Source organism: Martes martes (assembly GCF_963455335.1).
Source record: "Martes martes genome assembly, contig: scaffold_126, whole genome shotgun sequence".
NCBI classification, from domain to species: Eukaryota; Metazoa; Chordata; class Mammalia; order Carnivora; family Mustelidae; genus Martes; species Martes martes.
The window spans coordinates 73,583-97,406 of NW_027666395.1; the positions used below are offsets into that span (position 1 = coordinate 73,583).

Genomic DNA, 23,824 nt, shown 5'->3' on the forward strand with positions numbered 1-23,824 from the left:
GAGTCAGGAAATGAACTCACATTAAAGGTTTAGTGCAAGAGGATGAGGAAAGAATGACTCTGCCTCTGGAGGGGTCAGGTTTGGGGCACACGGGGACATGTGAGCTGATGAGTCCAGCAGGCTGCTGAAGATGTGGGTCTGGCGCCCAGGGAGGTATCAGCTAGGGTTTGGGGACGATCTCATCCTAGAATAGAGGACACAGTTAGAACCCCCAAGAGGCAATATGCTGAGAGAAAAGGCCAGAAGCCCAAAGACTGAATCTTGCAGTCCAGGAGAAAGGGTAGCCACAGAGGTTGGAAGTGGCCCAGATGTGAATGTGGTGATCAAGAAGACAAAGTGTTGGTTAGTGCCATCCAGGGGCTTAGACACTTGGCTCCGATCCCCCCCAGCCCCACTCAGGCAGATGGCGGCAAACTCTTTGACCCCTCTCCCACTGAGACGCGGGGTCTTTTCTTCCTCCCCTTAAAAGTTGGCGGGCTCTGTGATGAATGTGCCCAGAGACTAGGATGGAAGCGACGCCATGCCGGCTTCTGCTCTGAGAACACTCTCTTGGAACACAGCCACTGCATTGTGAAAAAGCCCCTAAAGTCCTGGAGGATGGTCCAAGGGAGGAGGAATCCAAGCTCCTGGTTGGTGGCTAGTAGACTCGCCAGCTGTGTGATGCCACCATCTTGAAAGGAGAATCTAGTTGAGTTGCCCAGGGAGGTAAGCCATTCCTGATGAGTTCTGCTCTGATTTTCGAGCAAAATAAATATCATTCCTAAGTTACTAAAGTGTGGGGTGTTTGTTATGCAACAATATCCTGTCTCCTCAGTACAACTGGGTCTCTTCTCCAAGGGCAAGGTTAATGGTGGGGGACCCATTGGAGCTAGCCTCTCCCCCCAGCCTCCCTTTGCTTCTGTTCTGGTGGTTGGTGACCTGCACGGGACTTAGGGCTCCATTTCAGTCAATGGCAAGGGTGGCCCAAGACCTCTAGGTGGGTGTCAGGAGGGGTCACACAGAGAGGCTCACGGAGTCTCAACAAGGGCAGAACAGAACAGGCTCTGGCCCCTGAGTTACCCACTGGAAGCCCAAAGCCCGGCATCTGGTACCATAAACACCCAGAAAAGACAATGTCAGCTGAGCCCCTGCTGAGCCTGTTGTGATAAACTGGGGCCTCAGCTGAACCAGGGGACAAATAGCCAAAGCATTTAAACAACTCAATGCCCATTTTTCTTTCCTGTACATTTGTTTATTTAAAAAAGTGTAGGAAATGAATAAAATGGTACCTAAAAAGTATCTACAACGAAATAAATTATTCCCAGTTAAGCATTGAAGAGCTTCACAAACCAGTCCTCTAGCCTTGACCAAGGTCACGTTTCCAATGTCGGTTGGAGGGAGGAAGCCCCAGCCCTCCTTGTGGGGGTGGGGGGCAATGTCAAGAGGCTGAGGGTAACTGGGCAGGAGCCCGCCTTTTAAAAGGGAAAGGTGCCAGAGGCCGCACCCAGGGTGTCAGCCAAACAACAAACTCTTCCTTCTGGAAAGAGTTCGAGAGGCCTTGGAACACACGCCATTTAAGAGATTGCAAAACTCCTTTTCTTGGAAGCGAAGTAGCACAGGCAAGCAAGTCCGGGCAGTGCGTCTCCAAGGTGAATTCACTGAACACCATGTGGCACATTTATTTTCTAAAGGAGGTTTAGCCACTGAAACATTGACCTTTGGACCGTGTTGGACAAGCCGGAACACGATCCCTCTCCTCGTGGATGAGAGCAGGGCCCACAGAAGCAAATGCTCCCTTTCCTTGGCGCTGGGCTGGTCATTAGTATAAAAGAGGGATGCGGGCCACGTATGAGAAAACACTTTTCTGAAACACACCAGCCTCGACGCCGGTCTTCTCCTGTGATAAGAGGCACATAAGGAGCCCAAACTTCCTATTTCATTATGAACAAATCAACCACCCCGGGGTGGGGGGTGGCGGGGGCAGTGATCAGTAGCCACACTCAGCATCAGTGAGGGAGGCGAGAGGGAGTGGTGAGGACTGGGGCGAACCGGGGGAACCAGGAGCCCCACCTGCTGCTGTCAAGTGAGTGTGAGCCTTAGCAATGGCCAGATCTCCTGATCTGGATTTTTATGCAAAAAATTGCATGATTTTAAATGTTGGGGACGAATTCTTCAAAAAGATTCTGCAGACCAAACAAAACACACACCTGCGGGCTGAGTCATTTTGCAGTCTCTCTCTCTTGCAGCAGGACGGTGGAATAGGCAAAATCATAGGTTCCCAAAGACGTCCATGTCCTAATCCCCCAGAACCTGAGGATATGTTACCTTAGGTGACAAAAGGGTCTTGTCAGTGTGATTAAATTACCGATCTTGAGATGGGGAGATCTTCCTGGATTATCTGGGTGGGAGGGCTTTATAAGTGAAAGGTCCATAGAAGGCAAAGAAGGAGGGGCCTCAGTGTGACTGTGTCAGCACGAGTGACATTGTGTGACCAGCCATCGGAGGCCTGGAGTGTCTCTAAAAGCTCCAAAGAGCAGTCTCTAAAAGCTCGAAAAGGCAAGGAAACCGATTCTCCCCTCGAACCTCCAGAAGGAAGGCAGTTCCGCTGACTCCCTGATTTTAGCCCAGTGGGACCCACTTTGCCCCTCTGGTCTCCAGAACTTTAGATAAGAAATCTAAGTTGTTTTAAGCCACCGTGTTTGAGGTAATTGGTTACAGTAGCAACAAGGAGTGAATAGGGTGGCCATTCTCTGGTGTATTTTTAGACATTGCTAGAGGTTGAAAATACTCTCTAAGTTCCTCTTTTTTAATGCCAAAGCATGGCTGGAGAGGGGACAGCCACACACACAGCAATTCAAGGACATTTTTCTTACTTCTAGGACTCGAGATAAATCCGTGCGGTGGGGTAACCACAGGCAGAGCAAGAGAACCAGGAAGTCGCTTCTCAGAGCCCTCAAACAGACACACCCTCTTTTGGCTGGACCCATAGCAAATCATTCCCACTTTCCAGGGGACAGGCACCTGTTTATCTAGTGGTTGGTGGAAGTTAAAACCCAGCCATCCAACCAGCTCGCGTGAGCTGTCACCGTGTCAGGTCAAAAGAGCTACGTGGTTTTGCATTTGGCTTCTTAAATATACGGGACCACCAAATAAATAATAATAATAATAAGGCACACTGTCATTTCCATCCAGGGCGCTCCAGTGGGAGCAGGGACCTTGGATGGGCTCCGAGGGATTGGAATTGTTGCCCTGAAGAGGTCCAAATCCAAATCCAAGTCCAGACCTCGTTGACAACCTCGTGCTTGGCAACTCACAGCTCTCCCCTCTCATTATGGGCTGGTTTACAACTCAACCCGAGTTTAGAAGGACATGGACTGTGACGATTGTATCCGGGTTGGAATCCATCACTTTCAACATCCCATCGTTGGAGTGAGTCCACTTGGGACTCGGAGGTCAGTGGCATCCTGAAGAAACTCCTGCTGTTCCTTCCATGTAATTCCTCTTTAGGATTTCTGCTTGAGACCCCTGTTTTAGGCAAAGTCTTCGGGATGGGTCCAAGTTACTCCCCAGGCCCCTCTGGCTCATGGGTGTCCAGCAAGGGAATGTCTGTGTTCCCGTTGTTGGGGTGGGAGAAGGTATATGGTTCACTGTCAGACTCAGCACGGAAGCCGGCAGATGGCTCGTCTGTGGTCAGCTTTGCAGTTGGGGCCCTGGAGCATACCAGGGGTGGGGAGGGGGGGCAGTCCCCCGTGGGCCCCTGGAAGGGCCGGTAGGTGTCCACCTCTGGCTGCAGGAAGGAGCCGTTGGAATCCTGTAGGAGATGCCCATACACCATGGTGTCATCGATGACAGCGTACACATGGGAGTCACTGTCCTTTCGACCTTTCTGAAACTTTTTTGGCTGCATTGGCATCTGGGTGTTGATGTTGCCATTGTAGATGCCTACAGGCGGGCCTTTGTTTTCCTTCTTTTTCCTACCGAGAGAAGGGGAACAAGACAGAGTCAGGAAGAGCAGGATCTAGCTGTGCTCCATTTGCATAGCTCTACTGGAACTGAGGCCCTTTGGGGTTCTCGTATGGCGTCCCCAGGTCCCTCAAACCCCTTAGTCCTCGAAACTCAAACTACCGTCTTTGCGGGAGCATTTAGAAGGGACCATCCCTGTCTCCAGTCTTCACAGTGGAAACAGGGAGCAGAGCGTGGTTGAGAGAGGGCAAGTTTAACACTGCACTTGGATTTGCTTCAGTGGACGCAGGGTATCCAGGGGTGGGAACAGCTGACAACCAACCCGTCTTTGCTCCGAGAAAGGATGGTGGCCCAGGCCGACCACATCTGGTGTGGTCATGTCCCCGCCAACCCTCTAGCATGCAGTCTTTCCCGTGGCTAATACTTCATCCCTCTTTTGCATGGGTACAAGCTCTGACCATCTGGATTCTAAATGATAGAACAGAGGGAGACTCGGGATGCAAGGCTGTGTCTTAGTTTTTAGCTGGAGTTGGGGACAGTGGGACTCACTATTAGCAGAGGGATCCAGGAACAGCCTGCACAAAGGGACAGAGCTCAAAAGAAGACAACATTCTGGCTGGGGCCCGCCAGAGCTCCTAGCAACGCCATTAACCTTTGCTTCGTAATGTTCTTTGGGACTTGAGTGTGGATGGGCATTAGCACTCTCCATGGGGGAAAACAAAGCTTCGCCCTCCATCTCCACCAGCCAAAAGCAGGGGACGCTGGCTTTTTAGCTGACTGGTGATTCAAATGGAGGACATTAGCTCAATTAACATAATGGACCCTATAATGCACTGACAGCTCACTAATTGTGGACAGGCTCCCTGTCCTTTTCGGAGATAAAAATAATGTAGTACATTCAGCTTGTAACACTGGATCTCTGGCTAGGATGATGGGTTCCAAAGGTTTCCACTTGAAACCCTGAGATGGACACCTCTCCCTTTGTGCTTCACGGAGCCTTGATCGTCTCCACCAGTGTTCTCCTCAGGCCAGAACCAGGGCAGTTTAGAGACGGAGGCAAGGGCTGGACCCTCCTCTCACCCAGTTCTGCCCCTGAAGAGGACACCATGCTTTCTGATCTGGGTGGCAGAGACCCCACCACAGACAAGAAAGTTTCCTAGAGAAACCGTAAAATGAAAGAACTCCTTTCCCCCTGTGTGGATTTACACAATCTCATTTCACGGAGAAGAGGCTTTTCCCTGGATCTGCCACAGGTGGCCCCTTCCCTATCACTGGAGACGTTTCTAGATAGTCTCACTGTGGATTGGGAATTTTAGTTGTTTGCTCACGGCCCCAGTTAAAAAAAAAAAAATCTTCAGCTTCTTGCAAGGCTGAATCGTGCTAAGGAAAACAATTTCATTCTCCCTCACGGCTTTAATCAGAAATACGCGCAGAATTGATAAAATCTAGTGGCAGCCCATATTCTGTCTCAAAAGGTCAACGCTTTGGTCATAAAACAGCAGCTGTCATCCTGAGGGGGTGGAGGGTGAGATGAGTCAGGTAACTGGGTCTTCCTTCCTCTCGCCCACGGGACTCGCTTTTTGGCGCCTGTCTGGAGTCCCATAAGCAAGCACAAAAAAGTTTAAGAAACCAGAGGAGAACCAGCTCAGGTGGCATGCATTTGCTCTCCAAGTGACAGAGGACGCAGGCTCAGAGACCTGGGCTGGAGGGACTGACATGAGCATTTTCCTGCTAAGATCATCCCCAATGACTAGTGTCCAGTAAATGATTCCCAGGGGACTCATGCTGAGACAGTTGTGTAAAAACCGCAGGCTAACATGTCGCCGTCTGCATCTTCTGTCCCTCCCCTCCCAAGCATAACTCACATCTGGCAATATTATTCAACACCGATCCCTGGGAGAGGAATGGGAAGCCAGAAAAGAAGTCAGTAATTAACGACAGCTCTGGTCTGGGTGATCTAAGGAGGTGTCAGATCAGCCAAAGACAGTTTGAGAAATTCCACCTACTTCTTTTTCACAAAGCAAATGATGAGTCCGAGGGCAAACAGCAGTAAGGCGCCACCTCCCACGACTGCGATGATGACGACAGTCAGGTCTGTGAGCAGAGACACAAGGAGGAGGAATGAGGAGACATGGGGTGGTCAGGTGGGTGAGGAACTGGGGCAGAAAAGTCTCCAGAGATGGCCGCCATCCCTTCCCTCCCTCCCCGTACACAGACGCTGCTCCTGACAGCGAGAGGAGCCTATATCTCTTCTTCTTGACTCTTCTCGACTTGCCAGTGTTGGAGCCCTTTAGAGGTCTGACAACTTCCTGTAATTTTTGTCCGAGGGAGAGCCAGTCAGTCACCATGTAAGAAGTCTGAGGCTGCCATCTTGTGAGGAAGCCCAAGCCAACCATGTGGATACTCCATGAGGACAACGGACCAAGGAACCCAGCTGAAAGTATCAAGGCTGTGAGTGTCTGTCCCCAGGTGACCCACCCTTGGCACCCTCTAGCTGTCTGAGGCATCTGGCAGCAGTCCCACATACCTAAGAGCAATATCTGTCCAAATTCCTGACCCACGGAGTTGCGAACAAAGTCTGCAGTCTAAGCTACCGAGTCTTGGGGCTGTTTGTTAGGTGGTGAGAGAGAACAAAAACAAACTGGGAGCCCTACTGGCTCCCTTCCAAAGGCTACTCGGGGCCTACCCTGGGGTGTGTCCCCCCAGGCGCCACAGCCTAGATGGGAGAGCAGGGCAGAGGGCTGTAGGGGGAAGGAGGGAAGTCAAAGTCAGAAGTGAGGGTGCTAGGGTCAGGGTTGTTCTATCTGTGCTGTCCTTTTCCTACGGTTGTACAAAGGACAGAGGAAATAAATCAGACAGGGAGCCCTGTACCAAACAAGGATTTAGAAATTCTTGCTTGTTCAACAAGAAAGCAAAAAAAGAGAGAAATCAAAATAGAAATAAATGGGGCACCTATTTGGCTCAGTCCATGGAGCATGTGACTGTTGATCTTGGGCTCGTGAGTTTGAGCCTCACATTGGGTGTAGAGATTGCTTAAATAAAGAAATAAAACTAAAAAAAAAAAAAAAAGTAGAACTAAATGACAGAAAATGGATGTAAGAGAGTCAGAAAATCCAGGACCTAACCTGAGAGTATGGGAGAGCTTCTCACTTATGGCTTCTGGTTTACATCAGTTCTCTTGATGTTAACAGGTGTGTGGCCTTGGGCGGACACACAGCCTCTCTGACCGCCAGGAAGGGAATGGGCCAGGAGAAGCGACCTCCACAGTCCCTTCTGGTTCCAACACTCCAGGATGCTCTGTGACTACCTTGGAATAAAGGCAAATGTGGCCCCACCACAAATGCTGTGCCACACAGGCATTTCCTCACTGGAGACTCGTGGGCAGATCCTGCAACTCTGAGCAAAAGGCCTGCCACCGAGGGCATCTTGTGGATTCCCATGTTTCCCTGGACTCAGTAAAAAATGCCAACGCCAAGGGGTGTGTGGGTAGCTCAGGTACTTGAGTGTCTGACTCTTGATTTTGGCTCAGGTCATGATCGTGGGGTTGTGAGACAAAGTCCTGTATTGGGCTCTGTACTCTTAGCACAGAGTCTGCTTAAGATTCTCTCTCTCTCTCTGCCCTTCACCCTGCTTACGCACACACCACACACACACACCCACACGCACACACATACTATCTCTCAAATAAATAAATAAATAAAATCTTAAAAGAAATAATGCCAGTGCCAAGTTCCGTGTCACACTTTCCAGGTCCTCACATTTGAATCCCCAACACTTGAATTCCTAATGATACTTCTATGATACTTCCATCTACCCTCTAAGATGCATAAGATGAACAGAGTGAAGAGCCTTCCCCGACGCCAGAGAGAGATTAATAGTAAGTGACAGTGATAGATGGATGATAAAATTGCCCTAGTTCTCCCCATTTCTCCCCGAACCATACTATGTGACTCTGCAGCTCCTCCCACCAAAAGGGGAGTCTATCTGTCCATCCCTTGGATTCTTTGGCAGGCCCAGAGAATTCTGTAGAAGGGATGGTGGGAGTTCCTATCCCAAACATCAAGAGACCTTGTGTGCTTCCTCTAGAATCTCTTGGATATCTCTGCCTCTGCCATGACAACAAGGCCCAGGCTGGAGTGACAGGGAGCATGGGGAGGAAAGCCAAGGAACCTGGTTATTCCAGCAGATTGTGGCTATGCCCATATGTGTGAGAGTGCATGGCCAAGATCAGCAGAGTCCTCTGGCCGCCCACAGCTGCCCACAGGTGCAGGAGTGAGTGAACCTGGATAAGCCCAGCTCACACCAGCATCACCCAGCCAATGTGTAAGCAATAAGAAATGGCTGTCTTTAAGGCCCTGAGTTCTGGGGTGGCTTGTTATATGGCATGACCGATGCAAATGCTGACTGATACATGGACACTCAGTCATGTTTTCTGACTTGCCTCGAAGGCTTGCCCCCTACCCTTCAGCTGCCAATTTGCTGTCCACCACCACCCTCCCACAAGACCGTGCAGGCACTTACCCATAGTCCTTGGGGTAAGCGACACCCAGAAGAACAGGTCCAGCTGCTTGCCACTCACAGGGCTGCAGTTGGAGATGTTGACCCAGAAGCTGTGGTGGTGGAAGCTTGGCTTGGGGAGCACCTCATCCTCCAGGCTGAAGATCTCCTCTGCCTTGCTCCGTTGCTCCTGGATGATCATGAACGCACGTCCCGTCTGGCAGACAACGCCGGTCCGCTCCTTGAGGAAGGTCAGGCAGGCCACCTGGTTGCTGGGCACACTGATGTTCCAAGACACGGACGTGAGGGATGGCAGTCCCCGGTCCCAGTTAGGGCTCCTCAGGTAGACCTTGCCTTTTGTGTCTGGGGTCACTGTGAAAATACCTTCCTCTGCAGGAAAGGGGAGAGAATCCACACAAGATGTTTCACTGAATCAAAATTGATGTTAACCTGTCTAGACTTTTTCTAGAGTTTTCTGCAATGACAGAAAAGTTCTACACAGGCTCACCCCATTTTACTAGGCTTGCTGATTCTGCCTCCCCCCCACCCCAAATTGGAGATTTATGGCAACCCTACGTTGAGCAAGTTTATAGCACCATCTTTCCAATAGCATTTGCCACTTTGTGTATCTATGTCATATTGTGGTGATTCTTGTGACATTTCAAACTTTTTCATTATTGTATTTGTTATGGTGATCTGTGATTGGTGATTGTAACTTGCTGAAAGTTCAGATGATGGTTAGCATTTTTTAGTAAGGAAGGCATTTTTTCTTTCTTTAAAAGACTTTATTTTTAAGTAACCTCTACATCCAATGTGGGGCTTGATCTTACAACCCCGAGATCAAGAGTTGCACACTCTACCAAGTGAGTGAGCCATGCAACCCTGCAATAAAGAATTTTAAAATTAAGGCATGTACATTGCTTTTTTAGACAGTGCTATTGCACACTTACCAGACTACAATATGGTGTAAATAGAACTTTTATAGGCACCGGGAAACCAAAAAACTCATTTCTCTTTCTTTATTGAGGTCTGGAACCCAACCCAAAATATCTCCTGGGTGCCTGTAGCTGCACTGTCCATCCAAGCACGTAGCCATCACCACGTGTGTTTGTAGAAGACCAGAAATGTCCTCGACATGACTGAGGAGCTGAATTTTTAATTTTGCTATTAATTAAAATATAAATTGCCCGTGACTATTGGTCAGCCCAAAGATTAGAGCCTCGGGTGAGGTGCTCAGGTCTTTTGAACAAAACCAACCAACCAAACAACAACAACAAAACCCCAGGCTAGTTGGCCAAACTGTAGGTTATCGCTAAAAGCTTCCTTTCAGAAACACCCTCCGCGCTAAGATTCACCCTACGCTCTGCTCCACGGTGGGACAGGTACAGAGCGATTTCTATGTCTGAGATCAACCCACTTCCGGTTTTGGGAAGAATGGTAGAAATGCTAAGCTGAAGGCCTCCGACAGACACGTCAGCTGACCTTCAGGTGAGATGAAACTCCAACATTCTGCACTGAGGAGGGTATATCTCATTCTCTAAGTCTCCCCAAAAGGAGTTTCTCAGGGAGCTGTGGGAATATCAGGCAGCCTGGACTGACCTTAATCTTATGGCCAAAGATTCTTCTCCCTCCCCACTCAGGTCTCTGGGAACAAAGTATGAAGTAAGCCTCAGATAGAAGTCTTGGTCAATTTTTTTTTTTAAGAATTTATTTACTTATTTGACAGAGAGAGAGACGCAGCAAGAGAGGGAACACAAGCAGAGGGAGTGGGAGAGGGAGAAGCAGGCTTCCCGCTGAGCTGGGAGCCTGATGCAGGGCTCAAACCCAGGACCCTGAGATCATGCCCTGAGCCAAAGACAGATGCTTAACAACTGAGCCACCCAGGCACCCCAGTCTTGGTCAATTTTTAAATGGTCTCTGACTTTGAGCCACTTGTAATGGTGACTGTGACTTTGAAAACCAACCACGAGAGTTCACTGCTGCAAGGGATTTAAACCCCACTCACTGCCCAGCACCCTGAAGATCAAACACTAGCCTTGTGGGAGGGGCTGTGCCCTGTGCTGAGGACAGGACCCTGGTGCTCTGGAGACCCATCTCTCCCCAGCCTGCCTTCCTCTGTGCACTCCACGTCACATTCCGAATTGTCGAAGCCGACTCACAAAAATGCCTGGGTAAGGATTTTTATGCTCCCACCTTAAACATCCAGGAGTCAGGAATATTTACTTAACTCTCCTCTAAGCCCCTGCCTGCTTCCAAAAAAGGCTTGAATTTGATCATTTGTTCTGCTGCCTGCCAACGGTCACCTCCCACGGTCAGAGCCTTATTTCTAACTCCCGGGATTTTCCACACTGGGTGAATGGCGGAGTCCAGCTGAGGTCACACCACCTTTCAGATTTCTGGTGAGAGGACCAGCCCACCCAGATCTCCCAATTCTTCAAGCTGACAACTTAATGGTAGACGATCCCAGAAGCAAAATAAGAGGGATGCCCAACCAAGAAATGGTCAGGGGGATGTGGTGAGAGAGGGAGACCTCCTTACCTTTGAAGTATGGTATGAAGGACACGGTCAGACCCTGCCTGGCGGCCTCTCGTTGAACATTGGGGGCAAAAGTGCGGAGGGTCACTGAGATGTTCTGCTTCACCTGGATCTGCTCGATGGAGCCTCCGGGGCAGAAGGAGCCGAAGTAAAGGTCCTGGCCCGGGACGGCGCTGGCCACCAGGTAGCCAAAGCTCGTGTTGCAGACCTTCTCCTGCGTGTGCTGTTGGAGCTTCTGGGCGGGTACCAGCGCTAGGCTCAGCCTGTTCTTGGGGACCAGTAGCTTCCAGGAGAAGTCGTGCAGCTGCACAGGCAGCTGGAGGATGTCCCCAGGCACCTGGAGGGATTGGGACCTCCTGTGGCAGTACCGGGGGTCCATGCAGCCTGGAAAAGAGGGGCTCGTGGTACCAGGCGGGGAGGGGACCTGGCGTGTGACCTCCCCAGCTGTAGGTAGAGACTGCCCCAGGCTTTCTTGCTTTTCCCTTTGGTCTCTCCTTTCCTGCTCTGTCCCCCACTCCGGGCTCCCTGATACTCCTTTTCTAGCTGCTCCTCTCGCCCTCTCAGGTTCTTACTCTGCCTGAATTGGCAGACCAACTTCTGGGGACTACTGAGGGTGGAAATGAAGTGTATCAGCCTCTCTTCTGAGGTTGAGTCTCAGATGCTCAGTATGGGCTGGGCACAGGTTTTTTTCCCTCCGCCCTGCTTCCCAGCGTCCCTGACTGTGGAGAGGTAGCTTTGTGCAGCGGTCAGAGCTGGGGTGGGGTTGGGGGAGGTATCAGCTCACAGCCCAGCTCTGCCACTTCCTAGTGGGCAGCCTGCCTCGCGTCTTGTGGCCTCAGCTGTCGCATCTGTAGAAACTCTAAGGCCATCCATGTTGGAGGTCACGGCAGCCCAGTGGGAAGGGGACTAGCAGTTTTGCTGCCTTTCATTCATCAAACATTTAGTACTTGACTAATACATGTCCAGCACTACCAGGGGCTCAAGGGACCAACAAAACAAAACAAAACAAAACAAAAAACAAAAAAAAACCCCACCAAAAAAACAAAAAAAGCAAAAAACCAGAACAAGCCACAATTCTTGACCTCAAGACTCTGAGTCTCAAACAAGAGGAGACAAGTGCACAATGAGTGTGGGGTTGGGGGGTTGGAGGGTGGGGAGGCTACACGGAGGAGAGGATCTCAGGAGAGATGCTGGAAGGCTGGGCAGAGGACGCAAGCACGAACTTGGGAGTGCAATGCACTTCTGAAGGATGCCCATTCCCACTGAGCCTCTGGTCCCGGTAGGGGAGGGGCACGTCTCCCCCTCACCATCTGCTGCCTGCCCTTTGCTTACTCTGCACTGCAGTAGGTGGGGAGCATCTCTGATCGTACTATTTACAGCCTACCCAGTAGACCCCACTAAGAAGATGGGGGAGCAGGGAGAGTCGCCCCAGCCCCGAGTAGGGGAATCATGCTAACCCAGGGGGACGTACTTATGGTTTTCTCAGCATTCATCCACAGGCGAGTCAGGTTATCACAGAGGAAGGAGATCTTGTGTTTGGAGCCAGACGTCAGGGTGAGGTTGGTGGTGCAGGTGCGGGACTCCAGACACACGAAGCAGCCGGGGACAAACTTGCGGCTAAGCTTAACGGGCCGTGGCTCGATGGTGAGCGACAGGGCTTGCTCGTTACTCAGGTCGACCAGGTAGATTTTATCTGAAACCACGAAGAGAAAAGAAGCCTGAGGCATGGATCAGCAGCCACTGTGTGAAGGGGCAAAAATTGGCACAAAACCTCTCATGGCTGGGGAGCGTTGGAAACATGTTTTATAATTAAGAGAATATGCAAGTGGACGCCTGGGTGGCTCAGTCAGTGAAACGTCTGCCTCTGGCTCAGGTCCTGATCCCAGGGTCCTGGGATCAAGTCCTACATCGGGCTCCATGCTCAGCGGGGAGTCTGCTTCTCCCTCTCCCCTCCCCCCGCCATTTGTGCTTGTTCTCTCTCTCTCTCTCTCAAATAATAAAATCTTTTAAAAAAAAAGAACATACAAGAACTCTAGAAGAAATTTAAAAGGAAAAATAACCGACTGAATTTCTACCACCCATATTTAACCATTTTTACTTCTTCAAATTAATTTTAGTCCTTGTTCATATGCATGATTTCCAACTGCTTAAAAGTATCGTATATATAATTTCATACTCAGCTTTTACCTTATTACTTTACACAGGTTTACTTATTTTTCCATACAGTTTTCATAGTCACGAGTCTTTGAAAATATTCAGTAATTTAGTGGCTGTGTGATAGTTAACAAGTGAAATTTACGACTGTTTATTGAAACAGTCTCCTGTTATGAATAGTAATTAGCAACAGTATAGCATTAGCGTGGGGATAGAAGATTCATAGATATATTTCTTCCAAGATAGTATTATTATTCACAGATATTATATCCATCGATATTCTAATTTAGTCTCTAATAAATGCTGTATTTCAAATAAGTGAGAAAAAGACAAACCACTCCTGGCTCGGCTACAACTATTTCTCCCATAAGTGAAAGAATAAAATTAGACTGGTATTTCAAAGCAAAGAGAATATCCTTATAAATGTGGAGGTCAGGGGCACCTGGGTGGCTCAGTGGGTTAAGCCTCTGCCTTCGGCTCGGATCATGGTCTCAGGGTCCTGGGATCGAGCCCTGCATCAGGCTCTCTGCTTGGCGGGGATCCTGCTTCCCCCCACCTCTGCCTGCCTCTCTACCTGCTTGTGATCTCTCTCTCTCTGTCAAATAAATAAAATCTTAAAAAAAAAAAATAAATGTGGAGGTCAAACCCTAAAAGAAGAAAAATTTAAGTACCTGTCTGACAATAGGTACTGAAATGTTGAAGGACAAGGGACACATTGGGAAAAAAAAATATTTGTCACACAGATGGATTGAGCAGTTCACAAAAAAGGGGAAACTGAAATGTTCACAAATTCAAAATGTAAAGCATTCTTAGTATCATTTGCAGTATCACTTGTCATTGCAGAAAAGCAAATTAAAACACAGTGTAGAGGGATGCCTGGGTGGCTCAGCAGGTTAAGCCTCTGCCTTCAGCTCAGGTCATGGTCTCGGGGTCCTGGGATCAGTCCCGCATTGGGGTTCTCTGCTCAATGGGGAGCCTGTTTCCCCCCACCCCTGCCTGCGTCTCTGCCTACTTGTGATCTCTCTCTCTGTCAAATAAATAAATAAAATCTTTAAAAAACAAAAACAAAAACAAAAACACAGTGTAGAGGGTGACATTGAAAGGCTGTATCCTTGGGACCCCAGCGGTATGACTGGGGAATACAAGCCCATGTTTGCATTGCAGCTCTGGAACTGTGGAAAACCAGACACCACATAGCACGAGAAGGGTTAAATATTCTGTGGAGCATTCATGGACGGAATGTTACCTAGCATTTAGAAAGAGGGAGATCTAGGGGTGCCTCGGTGGCTCAGTCGGTTAAGCATCTGCATTCGGTTCAGGTGATGATCCCTGGGATGGAGCCCCATGTCAGGCTCTCTGCTCAGTGGGGAGCTCTGCTCAGTGGGGAGCCTGCTTCTCCCTCTCCCTCTCCATCTGCCTCTACTCCCTGCTTATGCGCACGTGCATGAGCAAGCGCTCTCTCTCTCAAATAAATATATAAAATCTTAAAAAAAAAGAAAGAAAGAGGGAGATCTAAATATACCGATCTAAGAACTTCCAAGATACAGTGTTGACTAAAACAGCAAGTGTGGAACAAATGTTGACTATGACACCACCCGATTATACAATCTCGGCATCAAAAGTAATTGCTATTTCTACGTGTATATACTTATGTATGGAAATGAAGAGAAACAAGATCTGGAGAGAAATGCAACAAATCCGTAGCTGTGGTTACCCCAGGAGAGGAGCCAAGAGTGGGGCACCACACACGATTTGGAACACCTCTTGCTTGCTGACTGAGCTTCTCTGGAGGGTGATCTGACCAGACTGCTTCCTGAGGAACTTGTAACATCTACATGTTCAACCTCTTCTCTTGGGTTGGTTGGATTCCCCCAGAGCAAGAGCCCGCCATCCACCAAACGGAGGAAACACACTCAGGGCTTCCCATGAAGGAAGCATGATGGGGCCTGGAGAGTCCAGCCCATTAACCTTATTCAAGGCACCTGTGTCCAGCAACTTTACCTTCAGTGCAACTGGGATCTTTGGTTCAAAAACTTCCCTACTCCCAGGAAGAAACTGGGAGGAGTGTTCCTGGGCTGCTTGGTGGATCTGGGGCTGGAGTGGCTTCTCCCACTTTTTGCCCTTGTTCTGAAGGTGATGTGTTGCCACGTTTCTTCTTGATGTCTCCCATTATGGGATTAGACTTTGCATTTTCAGGTCTGCTGAATCAGTTACCCCTCTATGTCCCATGCTGGGAAACGTTAGAATATTGTTTCCTTTCCATGTATCATTTCCCTTGGACTTTATGCTTTCAGAAATGTTTTAAATGCCATGACAGTGTGGTTTAAGAAGGAAGCGAATCTCTCTTTAATGGGAAGCCCTCATTTTCCAATTAGTTGTCTGTTTTTCCCATCAGAAAGTGAATTTCAGGGATCTCCATAACCTGTGTATCTTGCACATGGTCGAGACCCCTCGATGTGTTACTTTGTTAATCCTCATGACGTGCTTGAGAGGGCGTGTGTCTGTCAGCTCAGACTGTTATGCTGCAGTAACAAATGGTCCCCAAATCTGAAGGTTTAGAATAACCAAGATTCATTCTTCATTCACCTTACATATCCATTGTGAGTTGGCTGTGGCACCAGAGCTTGTCTTTTTAGTTCTTCTTCTTCTTCTCCTTTTTTCTTTTTTTAAGATTTTATTTATTTGAGAGAGAGATAGAGAGAGAGAGAGAGAGAGCGTGCATGAGTGGGGGGAGGGGCAGAGGGAGAAGCAGGATCCCCGCTGAGCAGGCAGCCTGACATGGGACTTGTTCCCAGGATCCTGGGATCAGGATGGGAGCTGAAGGCAGATGCTTAACTGACTGAGCCACCCAGGCATCTTGTGTCTTTTTAATTCTGAGATCTGGGCTGAAGGAGAAGGCTCTGTGACATGTCAGTCTCCTGACAGTTTGAAAGGTGAACCACAGGATGGGTGGTGAAGCTTCCACTTGGAAGGGGCACACTTACTTCTGCTCATATTTCATTGGTAGAAGCAGATTCACGTGGCCAAGCCTGTAGCCAATGGGGCAATGAATCTAATCCTCCCCCAAAAGAGGGGGTAAAGATTTGGGAATAAATATACAATCTAGCATAGTAGGCTTCTTCACCCCTATTTGACAGACAGGGAAACAAACGCCAGGAGATGGTGGGACTAAGATTACAAAGCCTGAGCTCTTTCTGACCTCTGTGGACCCCAGTTTCCTCTTCTCCAGCTGGTGGCTGGGCAGAGGAGACAAGAAACCATGGGAACCCTGGGCCTGGCTTCTCGAAACTCCTATATGGATGATGCCCCCTCTGAAAAAAAAAGTACCAACAGCCATCTGATCCCAAGATGAGAGAAAAGCTGTCCCTCGATGTGCATTAGAAATGCACCAAATTTGTCAGACTTGCTGTAGTTCAAGGACAGTTCTTCAAATATTGACGAAGGACCTGTTTTTACTGCCCACACTGTACTCTAGTGATGGTCTGCAACCACAAAAGGACCTTTCCTTTGGGAAGTTCAAAATTTAGATTGGTTTAAGGTAATACTGCCTTAATCATGTCAAATTTTTATAAACTACAAATCTGAAGCTTAGAAAGCTAATGTAACTTGTCCCAAGTCACACAGCTCGCGCTAGTAGCACTCTGACTCCCAAACCCGCTAACCACTGGCTGTAGCTTTCCTTGACTCTTTCTGTCATGTAAATTACATATAATAAAATGCACAGATCTTAAGTCCTCAGTGTGATGAGTTTTGTCAACTTTCTATATCCATTGTATCTATCATGCAGAGCAAGATCTAGAACATTCCTATTATCCCAGCAAACTTCTTTGTGCCCCCTCTTTTAAAAAAAGATTTTATTTATTTATTTGACAGGCAGAGATCACAAGTAGGCAGAGAAGCAGGCAGAGAGAGGAGGAAGCAGACCCCCTGCTGAGCAGGGAGCCCAATGCAGGGCTTGATCCCAGGACCCTGGGATCATGACCTGAGCCGAAGGCAGAGGCTTTAACCCACTGAGCCACCCAGGTGCCCCCTTTGTGCCCCTTTGTGGTCAAGTCAGCTTGACTTCCAGTCATGCCCCGTGAAGGCCATCACTTTCTGATTTCTATCACTGCAGTGTTCACCTGTTCTGGAACTTCCTATGAACAGAATCATACAGTATGTACTCCCTCCTGTGTGGCTTATTCCTCCTCAGGAAAATGTATTTAAGGCTCGTCTATGTTGTTGTGGATATCAGTCGCTTTTTCCTTGTCATCACGGAGTGGAGTCCCACAGAATGAATTTACCACACTTGTTTGTTCCTAGATTGATGGAGATTTAGGTTTCCAATGATGAGTAAAACTGCTGGATACTTATTCTTCTGTGGATCTCTGAATAGACTTCTGGTTTCATTTCTCTAGGGTAATTACGTAGGAGGAAAATTTCTGCCAGCTCGTTCTCTCATGTGGTTGCACCTTGGTTGTAACAGTTGTACCGTCTGCCAACCGTGTGTCTGGGTTCCAGTGCCCCTTGTTCTTGCCAACACTTGGTGTTGCCAGCCTTTCTCATTTTAGCCATTCTGGTGCACGCGGAATGGTCCTGTGGTTTTACGGATCCTGTTTCCTTTGAAGTTCACTGTAGAATGATCAAGGGAGAGTGAGCCCTTGAGCCAAAACAGAGATGGCGTTTGTTGAGGAAAATGATCCTGATTCTGGGGCAAGACAGACCTTGTTCCGCGGGGCACATCTGGAGGACCCTGGCCTCCGTGCTCACACACCGCAGGGGTCCAGCTTTCCAGTTCTGCAGATACATCCCCTTTGTTAGTCACTTGATACAGCTTCTTTTCCACAGTTTTGGTTGGCTCTCAGGATAGACACAGTAAATTCCCACACTGCCTAAGGCATGTGCTCATAGGTGGCTTCCAGGTAGAAGGGAAGTTTGTGTCCCTCACCTGTCACAGGTGGGGTGGTTTAAAGGGAAATGTCACCATCCACATTCCTAAATCTATGGAAAGATAAGACAGATTTTACTCAGTGACTCTGTGTGCTCTGACAAGTGGCCTTATCCTACCCTCAGCAGGAGAAGCAGGAGAGGAGCGTATGTCACTAATTACAGTTGAAAGAGACTTCGGAGAGGCTCCAAGCATTTGCTCAAGGCTAGGAACCTAATGGATCGTTTCCTGAGGCAAGAGAATCCTATATTGTCTCTACAACACGGCACACGTTTCCTTCCTGTAATAAATACCTGAGCTGGAGATTTGAAAAGACACCCTCCCCTCCACAAAAGGACAGTCTTTCACTATTTGATACTTATTGACCCTGGAAACCCTTGACGGGATTAGCTTATGGACTGGTTTCGAAAAGGCCCCTAATGACTTTTGTGGCATCTGTAGATAGAAATTCCTCACTTACTTACTTAGTTTATTTATTTATTATTTTTTAAATAGAGAGACAGAGTGTGTGTGCATCTGCACGTGTGTGCGTGCGTGAGTGGGGTGGGGAAGGGTAGGGGGAGAGAGAGAGAGAGAGAATCTTAAGTGCAGAGCCAGACACGGGGCTCGATCTCACGACCCTGATATCACGACCTGAGCTGAAATCAAGAGCCGGATGTTTAACTGACGGAGCCACCCAGGCATCCCCAAGATTCCTTACTTTAAAATCCAAATGGGCTCCATGGGAATAAGAGGCCACCATATGGGTCAACTCTGCCAGGACAAATGTCAGACTCACAGAACTTGAGTTACCCCAAAAAACAAAAACAGAATGAAGTCAACATTTTGTTAAGGGCTCTGGGTAGTTTCTGGGGGTCTATAGGAAGAAGCCATATGGCTGCTTCCCCAGCCAGCATTTACTCAGACTGGTTAATGGAAACCTATGGTGTAACAAGCTGGAAACTCCTGTTCATCTGCCTTAGTTGAGTCACAATAACCCAGAAGCTCATGGGTTCTGAAGATACTCGTTCGTCTGGTATTTTCAGAGGAAGTGACCACACCTTCGAAAAGCTGGAGGGGGACGCATCAGGCAGCAGGCTAGCAGTCTGCTCTGGCTAACGGGAACCATGTGGTTGGGCAGGTTACTATTCACTGGTGGGACCGGTATCCCCAGGGCCATTGGACCTTGCAGAAATGATATAAAAAGAGGAACAGGCTGCAGGAGACAATAGAGACGTTGTTTCTCTACTGTGACTATGAGGATAAAACTCCAAGAGGGACAAAATTATTTTGTATATTTCCAGGAAGTGATGGGGCGCCAACGCCGGGTATGACAGGGTAGGACGGTTGACCCTTGAACAATGAGGGGTGAGGGGCGCCGACTCCCTCCCACAGTTGAAAGTGTCCATGTAACTTTTGACTCCCCCCCCCAAACTTAACTACTAGTTAGGGTAGTTAACGTAGCCAATTAACATGTATTTTGTATGTCATATGTATGAGGTACTGTATTCTTATAATAAAGTCAGCTAGGGAAAAGAAATTGTTATTAAGAAAATCATAAGGAGGGGCGTCTGGGTGGCTCAGTTGATTGGGTGTCTGCCTTCGGCTTGGGTCATAATCTTGGTGTTCTGGGATCAAGCCCCACGTTGGGCTCTCTGCTCAGTGGGAAGCCTGCTTCTCTCTCTCCCTCTGTTCCTCTCCCTGCTCACGTTTGCTCTCTCTCTCTCTGTCCAATACATACAATCTTAAAAAAAGAAAAGAAAAGAAAAGAAAGTCATAAGGAAGAGAAAATCCTTTTACGGTATTATATTGTATTTATTGGAAAAAAATCTGAGTATAAGTGGACCCATGCAGTTCAAATCCATGTTGTTCAAGGGTCAGCTGTATTGTACTATCAAAAAAACTGAAAATAAAGAAGAGAGTGCAGAATGGAGCACTGAAAAACAAGATTTGTTTGGTAGAGATGAGCGTGAATCGAGCTCTTGAACCCAGCCGAGCTGTGTGCTTTGGGCAGCCTAAGTGATCAGTGCTCACAAATATGGTCACAGCAGGCCAGGGGGGCACTCCTCAGGCTCAGGGCAGCCCGCATTCCTCATCCCACGGCATAGGATGTCTGTGGTCAAGCCATGGAAAGACACCCCTGGAGGACTCCTCCTAGTCTATTCTGGGTCTAGTTTGAGCCTATCCGATATATTTTTTAAATTGTTATTATTTTATTTTTAAAAAGATTTTATTTATTTACTTGATAGAGACACAGCAAGAGAGGGAGCACAAGCAGGGGGAGTGGGAGAGGGAGAAGCAGGCTTCCCGCCCAGCAGGGAGCCCAGGCGCCTGCCTATCTGATACTCTTGACCAAAGGAGAAACAGAATAGGAGTGCCTGGGTGGCTCAGTCAGTTAAGTGTCTGCCTTTAGCTCAGGTCATGATCCCGGGGTCCTGGGATCAAGCCCTGCATTAGGCTTCTTGCTCAGCGGGGAGTCTGCTTCTCCCTCTGCGCCTCCCCCTTGCTCATGTTCTCTCTCTCTCAAAAAATAGACAAAAATCTTAAAAAAAAAAAACACAACAAAGTAGTGAGAGAGTTGACAGCAGGGTTTTTGGGAGCAGACAATTAGGTTCAAGGTAATATCTCTCTGCTTCCTACCTTTAGAGATTGTTTTTATTTTTATATTTTTCTTTTTTTTTTTTTTTTTTTTCAGCGTGGGCCCGCTGTGGTCAGGTCCTGCTGTGGAGGATAGAATGGGGGTCCTGGGCGCTGGCTGGGGGCTCTGATGGCTGCCGCTGCCCTTGCTGAGGCTTTGGCTTTGCGTGGCTGCTGTTGACAGCCAATCTCTAGGCTTGAGAAGGTCTCCTGCTTTTCTTTCTCACACTCTTCCCCTCATCTGACTGCCTGGGACAGCCACTCTCCCAGGTGCCCCCACCGAGGCATATCCACCTGCCCCTTCCGATGGGCTGTGCCATTGGATGGTGCCTCTGGTTCTTGGGCCACTTTGGGCAAGAGGCTGCCTCCTCAGATTAGGATAAAGATTACAAAGGGCCTGGAATGTGCCAGAAACCGTGGTGGGTGTGGGAAGATGGAGGAATAAAACAGATTCCTGACTGGGAGGAATTTAGTGGGACCCAGATGTGCAGACAGATCGACATCACGGTGTGTGATGAATGCAAACCCCGCCCCCACAAGCGCACTTGGAGTCGTGGCTTTGGTTTGGACGGTTGTTTCTTCTGCTGGGGACAAAGGGGGACAATCAAGGGGCAAGAAGCCCTGGCCTGGGCAGCAGGAGGGAGGCCTCCATGGGCAGACCAGCTGCAGGAGGTTTGCCTCCCTCCTCGCTCTCGCAGGAAGGAAAGGCAGAGGCTCCTAACCAAGGCACTCAGTCTCCTGAAGCATCTCCCCACCCCAAACCTTCTTCTTTCTCATTCCAAGGCCAAGAAAGAGCAGAAATAGCACACAGAGCCCCTGACGGTGGCAATGAGGCGCACCAACCATCTGGGCCTCCCCAGTATGCTGGAAAGTGCCAGGCTCTGCCATGAGTGTCCTCCTGGAATTCCTGCCCACCTGCTGTGCATTTCCGGCCTTGAAGTCCTGGGAATTTCCAGGACCTCCTGCAAACCTCTTCTGGGTTGTGGTCTGGCTAAAGTCGGTTTAACAATTGGATGAGTTGTGGAAACCAACTGAGCTCTTGTTCCAGGCAATGCAATAAATCGGCATAAACAAAAGATAAACAAATCCCCTGGTCTCCTAAACTCAAACCCACACCGTCTCCCGATGTTTACATGGCTGTTTTCAACATTGCGGCGATGAGGCAGTTGTGACAGTGGAATCACAAAAATGTGTTGGCGGACACACACGCACACAGTGGTGCCATCTATACAGTTATTGTAAATCGAAAGGCATCTTAGGTCATGCTGGGGCTGCAGTTTCCGGAAAAACCCAGAAGGTATTCCCCAGGCAGCATCCACGGGGCAGCCCCTGGGGTGGGTCCCACATGGTGGCTTTTCCAGATATTTATCAGCTCTACTGAAATCAACGTCATGTTGCCACTTAGCTATTTCTCTCTGGCTCCGTCTACTTCCCGGAAGTAAATACTGATCGAAACAAGGCCGAGAATCAGTGCTCGGGACAGAACTCCTATTGAGCCCATGTCACGGGGCTCAAGACCATCGGTCACACCCTTGGTCCTTCATAGACTCTAGCTGATAGACGGGCCCCAGGAACAGCCACTCTGAACTCCTCTAGGACCTTTGATTTCAAGATCCACACCGCCCTCCATGGAGCCAAGTTCAAGGAGGCACTCGCCCTCAGAGGCTGACTTTGTACATACATCACCCCGAGGGGGAGCACCTCTGTCTCAGAGGGGGTGCCTCCTTCCGTGTTGCATGCCGGGCACTTTGTCCTCGTCCTGGCCCTGATGCACCTTTTCTGGGTTCACGGCATCTCAGTAAATGTGTGTAAAGGGATGTGCAACCTCATTCTCATCAACGCAGCTGGGGTTCAGAGCGACCCAGAGCACGGGCTCTGGGTTCTGAGGTTTGCTCAGTTCCTGACAAGCTGCGTAACGTCGGGCTAGGTCTAAACGGTCTCTCAACCTCTTGTTTTTTCACGTAATTGAGGATAATTCCTGCCTCCCCTATAAGGTTGTACTCAGGCTTATCTGAGGCTAAGTGGCATACTTAGGTCAAGGCTTGGCACGGAGTGTGTGTGCATGGTACGGGGCACTCGGCCAACAAAACAGGGTCCACCAGCTAATGGTGCTGGTGCCATTCTGATTCACACGGAGGGTCAAGACAGGTGATCTAGAAAGTAACCTTCTGGGGATGCCTGGGGGGCTCAGTCAGTTAAGTGTCCAATTCTTTCACTCAGGTCATGATCTCAGGGTCGTGATATGGAGCCCCACATCAAGCTCTGTGCTGGGTGTGGAACCTGGTTAGGATTTTCTCTTTCCCTCTGACCATCCCGCCACTGCTCATGCTCTCTTTCTTAAAAAAAAAAAAAAAAAAAAAAAAAGAAAGTAAAAGTAACCTTCCAACCCCTTTGTTTTAAAAAAAATAGCCTGCAATTTCCCATTTGCTTCTTACTGTGTTGAAATGGAGCGCCATGCCGGGCATTCGGGCATTCACCCACGAGCCCGTTTCACTGCCTGGCAACACGCTCCCTGAAACTCTTCTAAAGTCCAGAGTCCAAGTGTTCCCAAAGCCACAGAGGAAAAATAAGAAAGGGACCTAACGCCACGCAGACTATCCAGGAACGAAAGAAGGAGCTGGAGGAGGAGGGGGAAAGGAAAGTGGGGCTCACTTACTGCTTTCATTTTGTGGATGTTGGACCAAAACTTGGAACTGCAGCCGGAGGACCCCTGGGTTTTGGGCATCTTGGTCACAGCCCTGCAGAGAGAGGTTGAAGTTCCCGGCCATGTTCCCGGGCTGCTTGTCCTCCAGCCTGAACACCTCAGGGTTGGTGGTGGAGCCCGGGATGTAGTACTCAACCCGCTCCTCCTTCTTCTCGCAGTTGGAGACGTTGAAGTGAAGGAAGGAGACGCTCGCCCGCAGGTGCGCGGGGATGACAAACTGCCAAGTCATGAGCTCGTCCTCGGGGAAGCCATCTGGATAGTTGGCAGACATCAGCGTTGCCGAGCCTTCACCCTCAAACACAGATTCTATGATGCACAGTCCTGTCGGGAGTCGGACCCAAACGAGAACAGGAGGTGATTAGACCCTGTCCTAGACCCTAACCCTGCCGGAAACGCAGCAGGGTAAGGAAGCTGTGAGAGCAACACTCAGGTCCTGAGCTCTGGGTGTG

The 23,824-nt window shown here is 49.0% G+C and overlaps 1 protein-coding gene across 1 annotated transcript in view; it reads right to left on the minus strand.

The window, feature by feature from the left end:
• Positions 1-1,218: 1,218 nt before the first annotated feature.
• CDCP1 (CUB domain containing protein 1) overlaps positions 1,219-23,824 on the minus strand; it is a 57,464-nt gene continuing 34,858 nt past the window's right edge. Inside the window, exons 4-9 of the mRNA XM_080831604.1 lie at positions 23,328-23,696; positions 12,446-12,667; positions 10,978-11,358; positions 8,464-8,829; positions 5,949-6,036; positions 1,219-3,953 (exon numbers count right to left, since the gene is read on the minus strand). Of these exons, the coding sequence (XP_080687730.1) occupies positions 3,539-3,953; positions 5,949-6,036; positions 8,464-8,829; positions 10,978-11,358; positions 12,446-12,667; positions 23,328-23,696 (1,841 nt within the window). The 3' untranslated portion in view covers positions 1,219-3,538. The remainder of the gene's footprint in view (positions 3,954-5,948; positions 6,037-8,463; positions 8,830-10,977; positions 11,359-12,445; positions 12,668-23,327; positions 23,697-23,824) is intronic.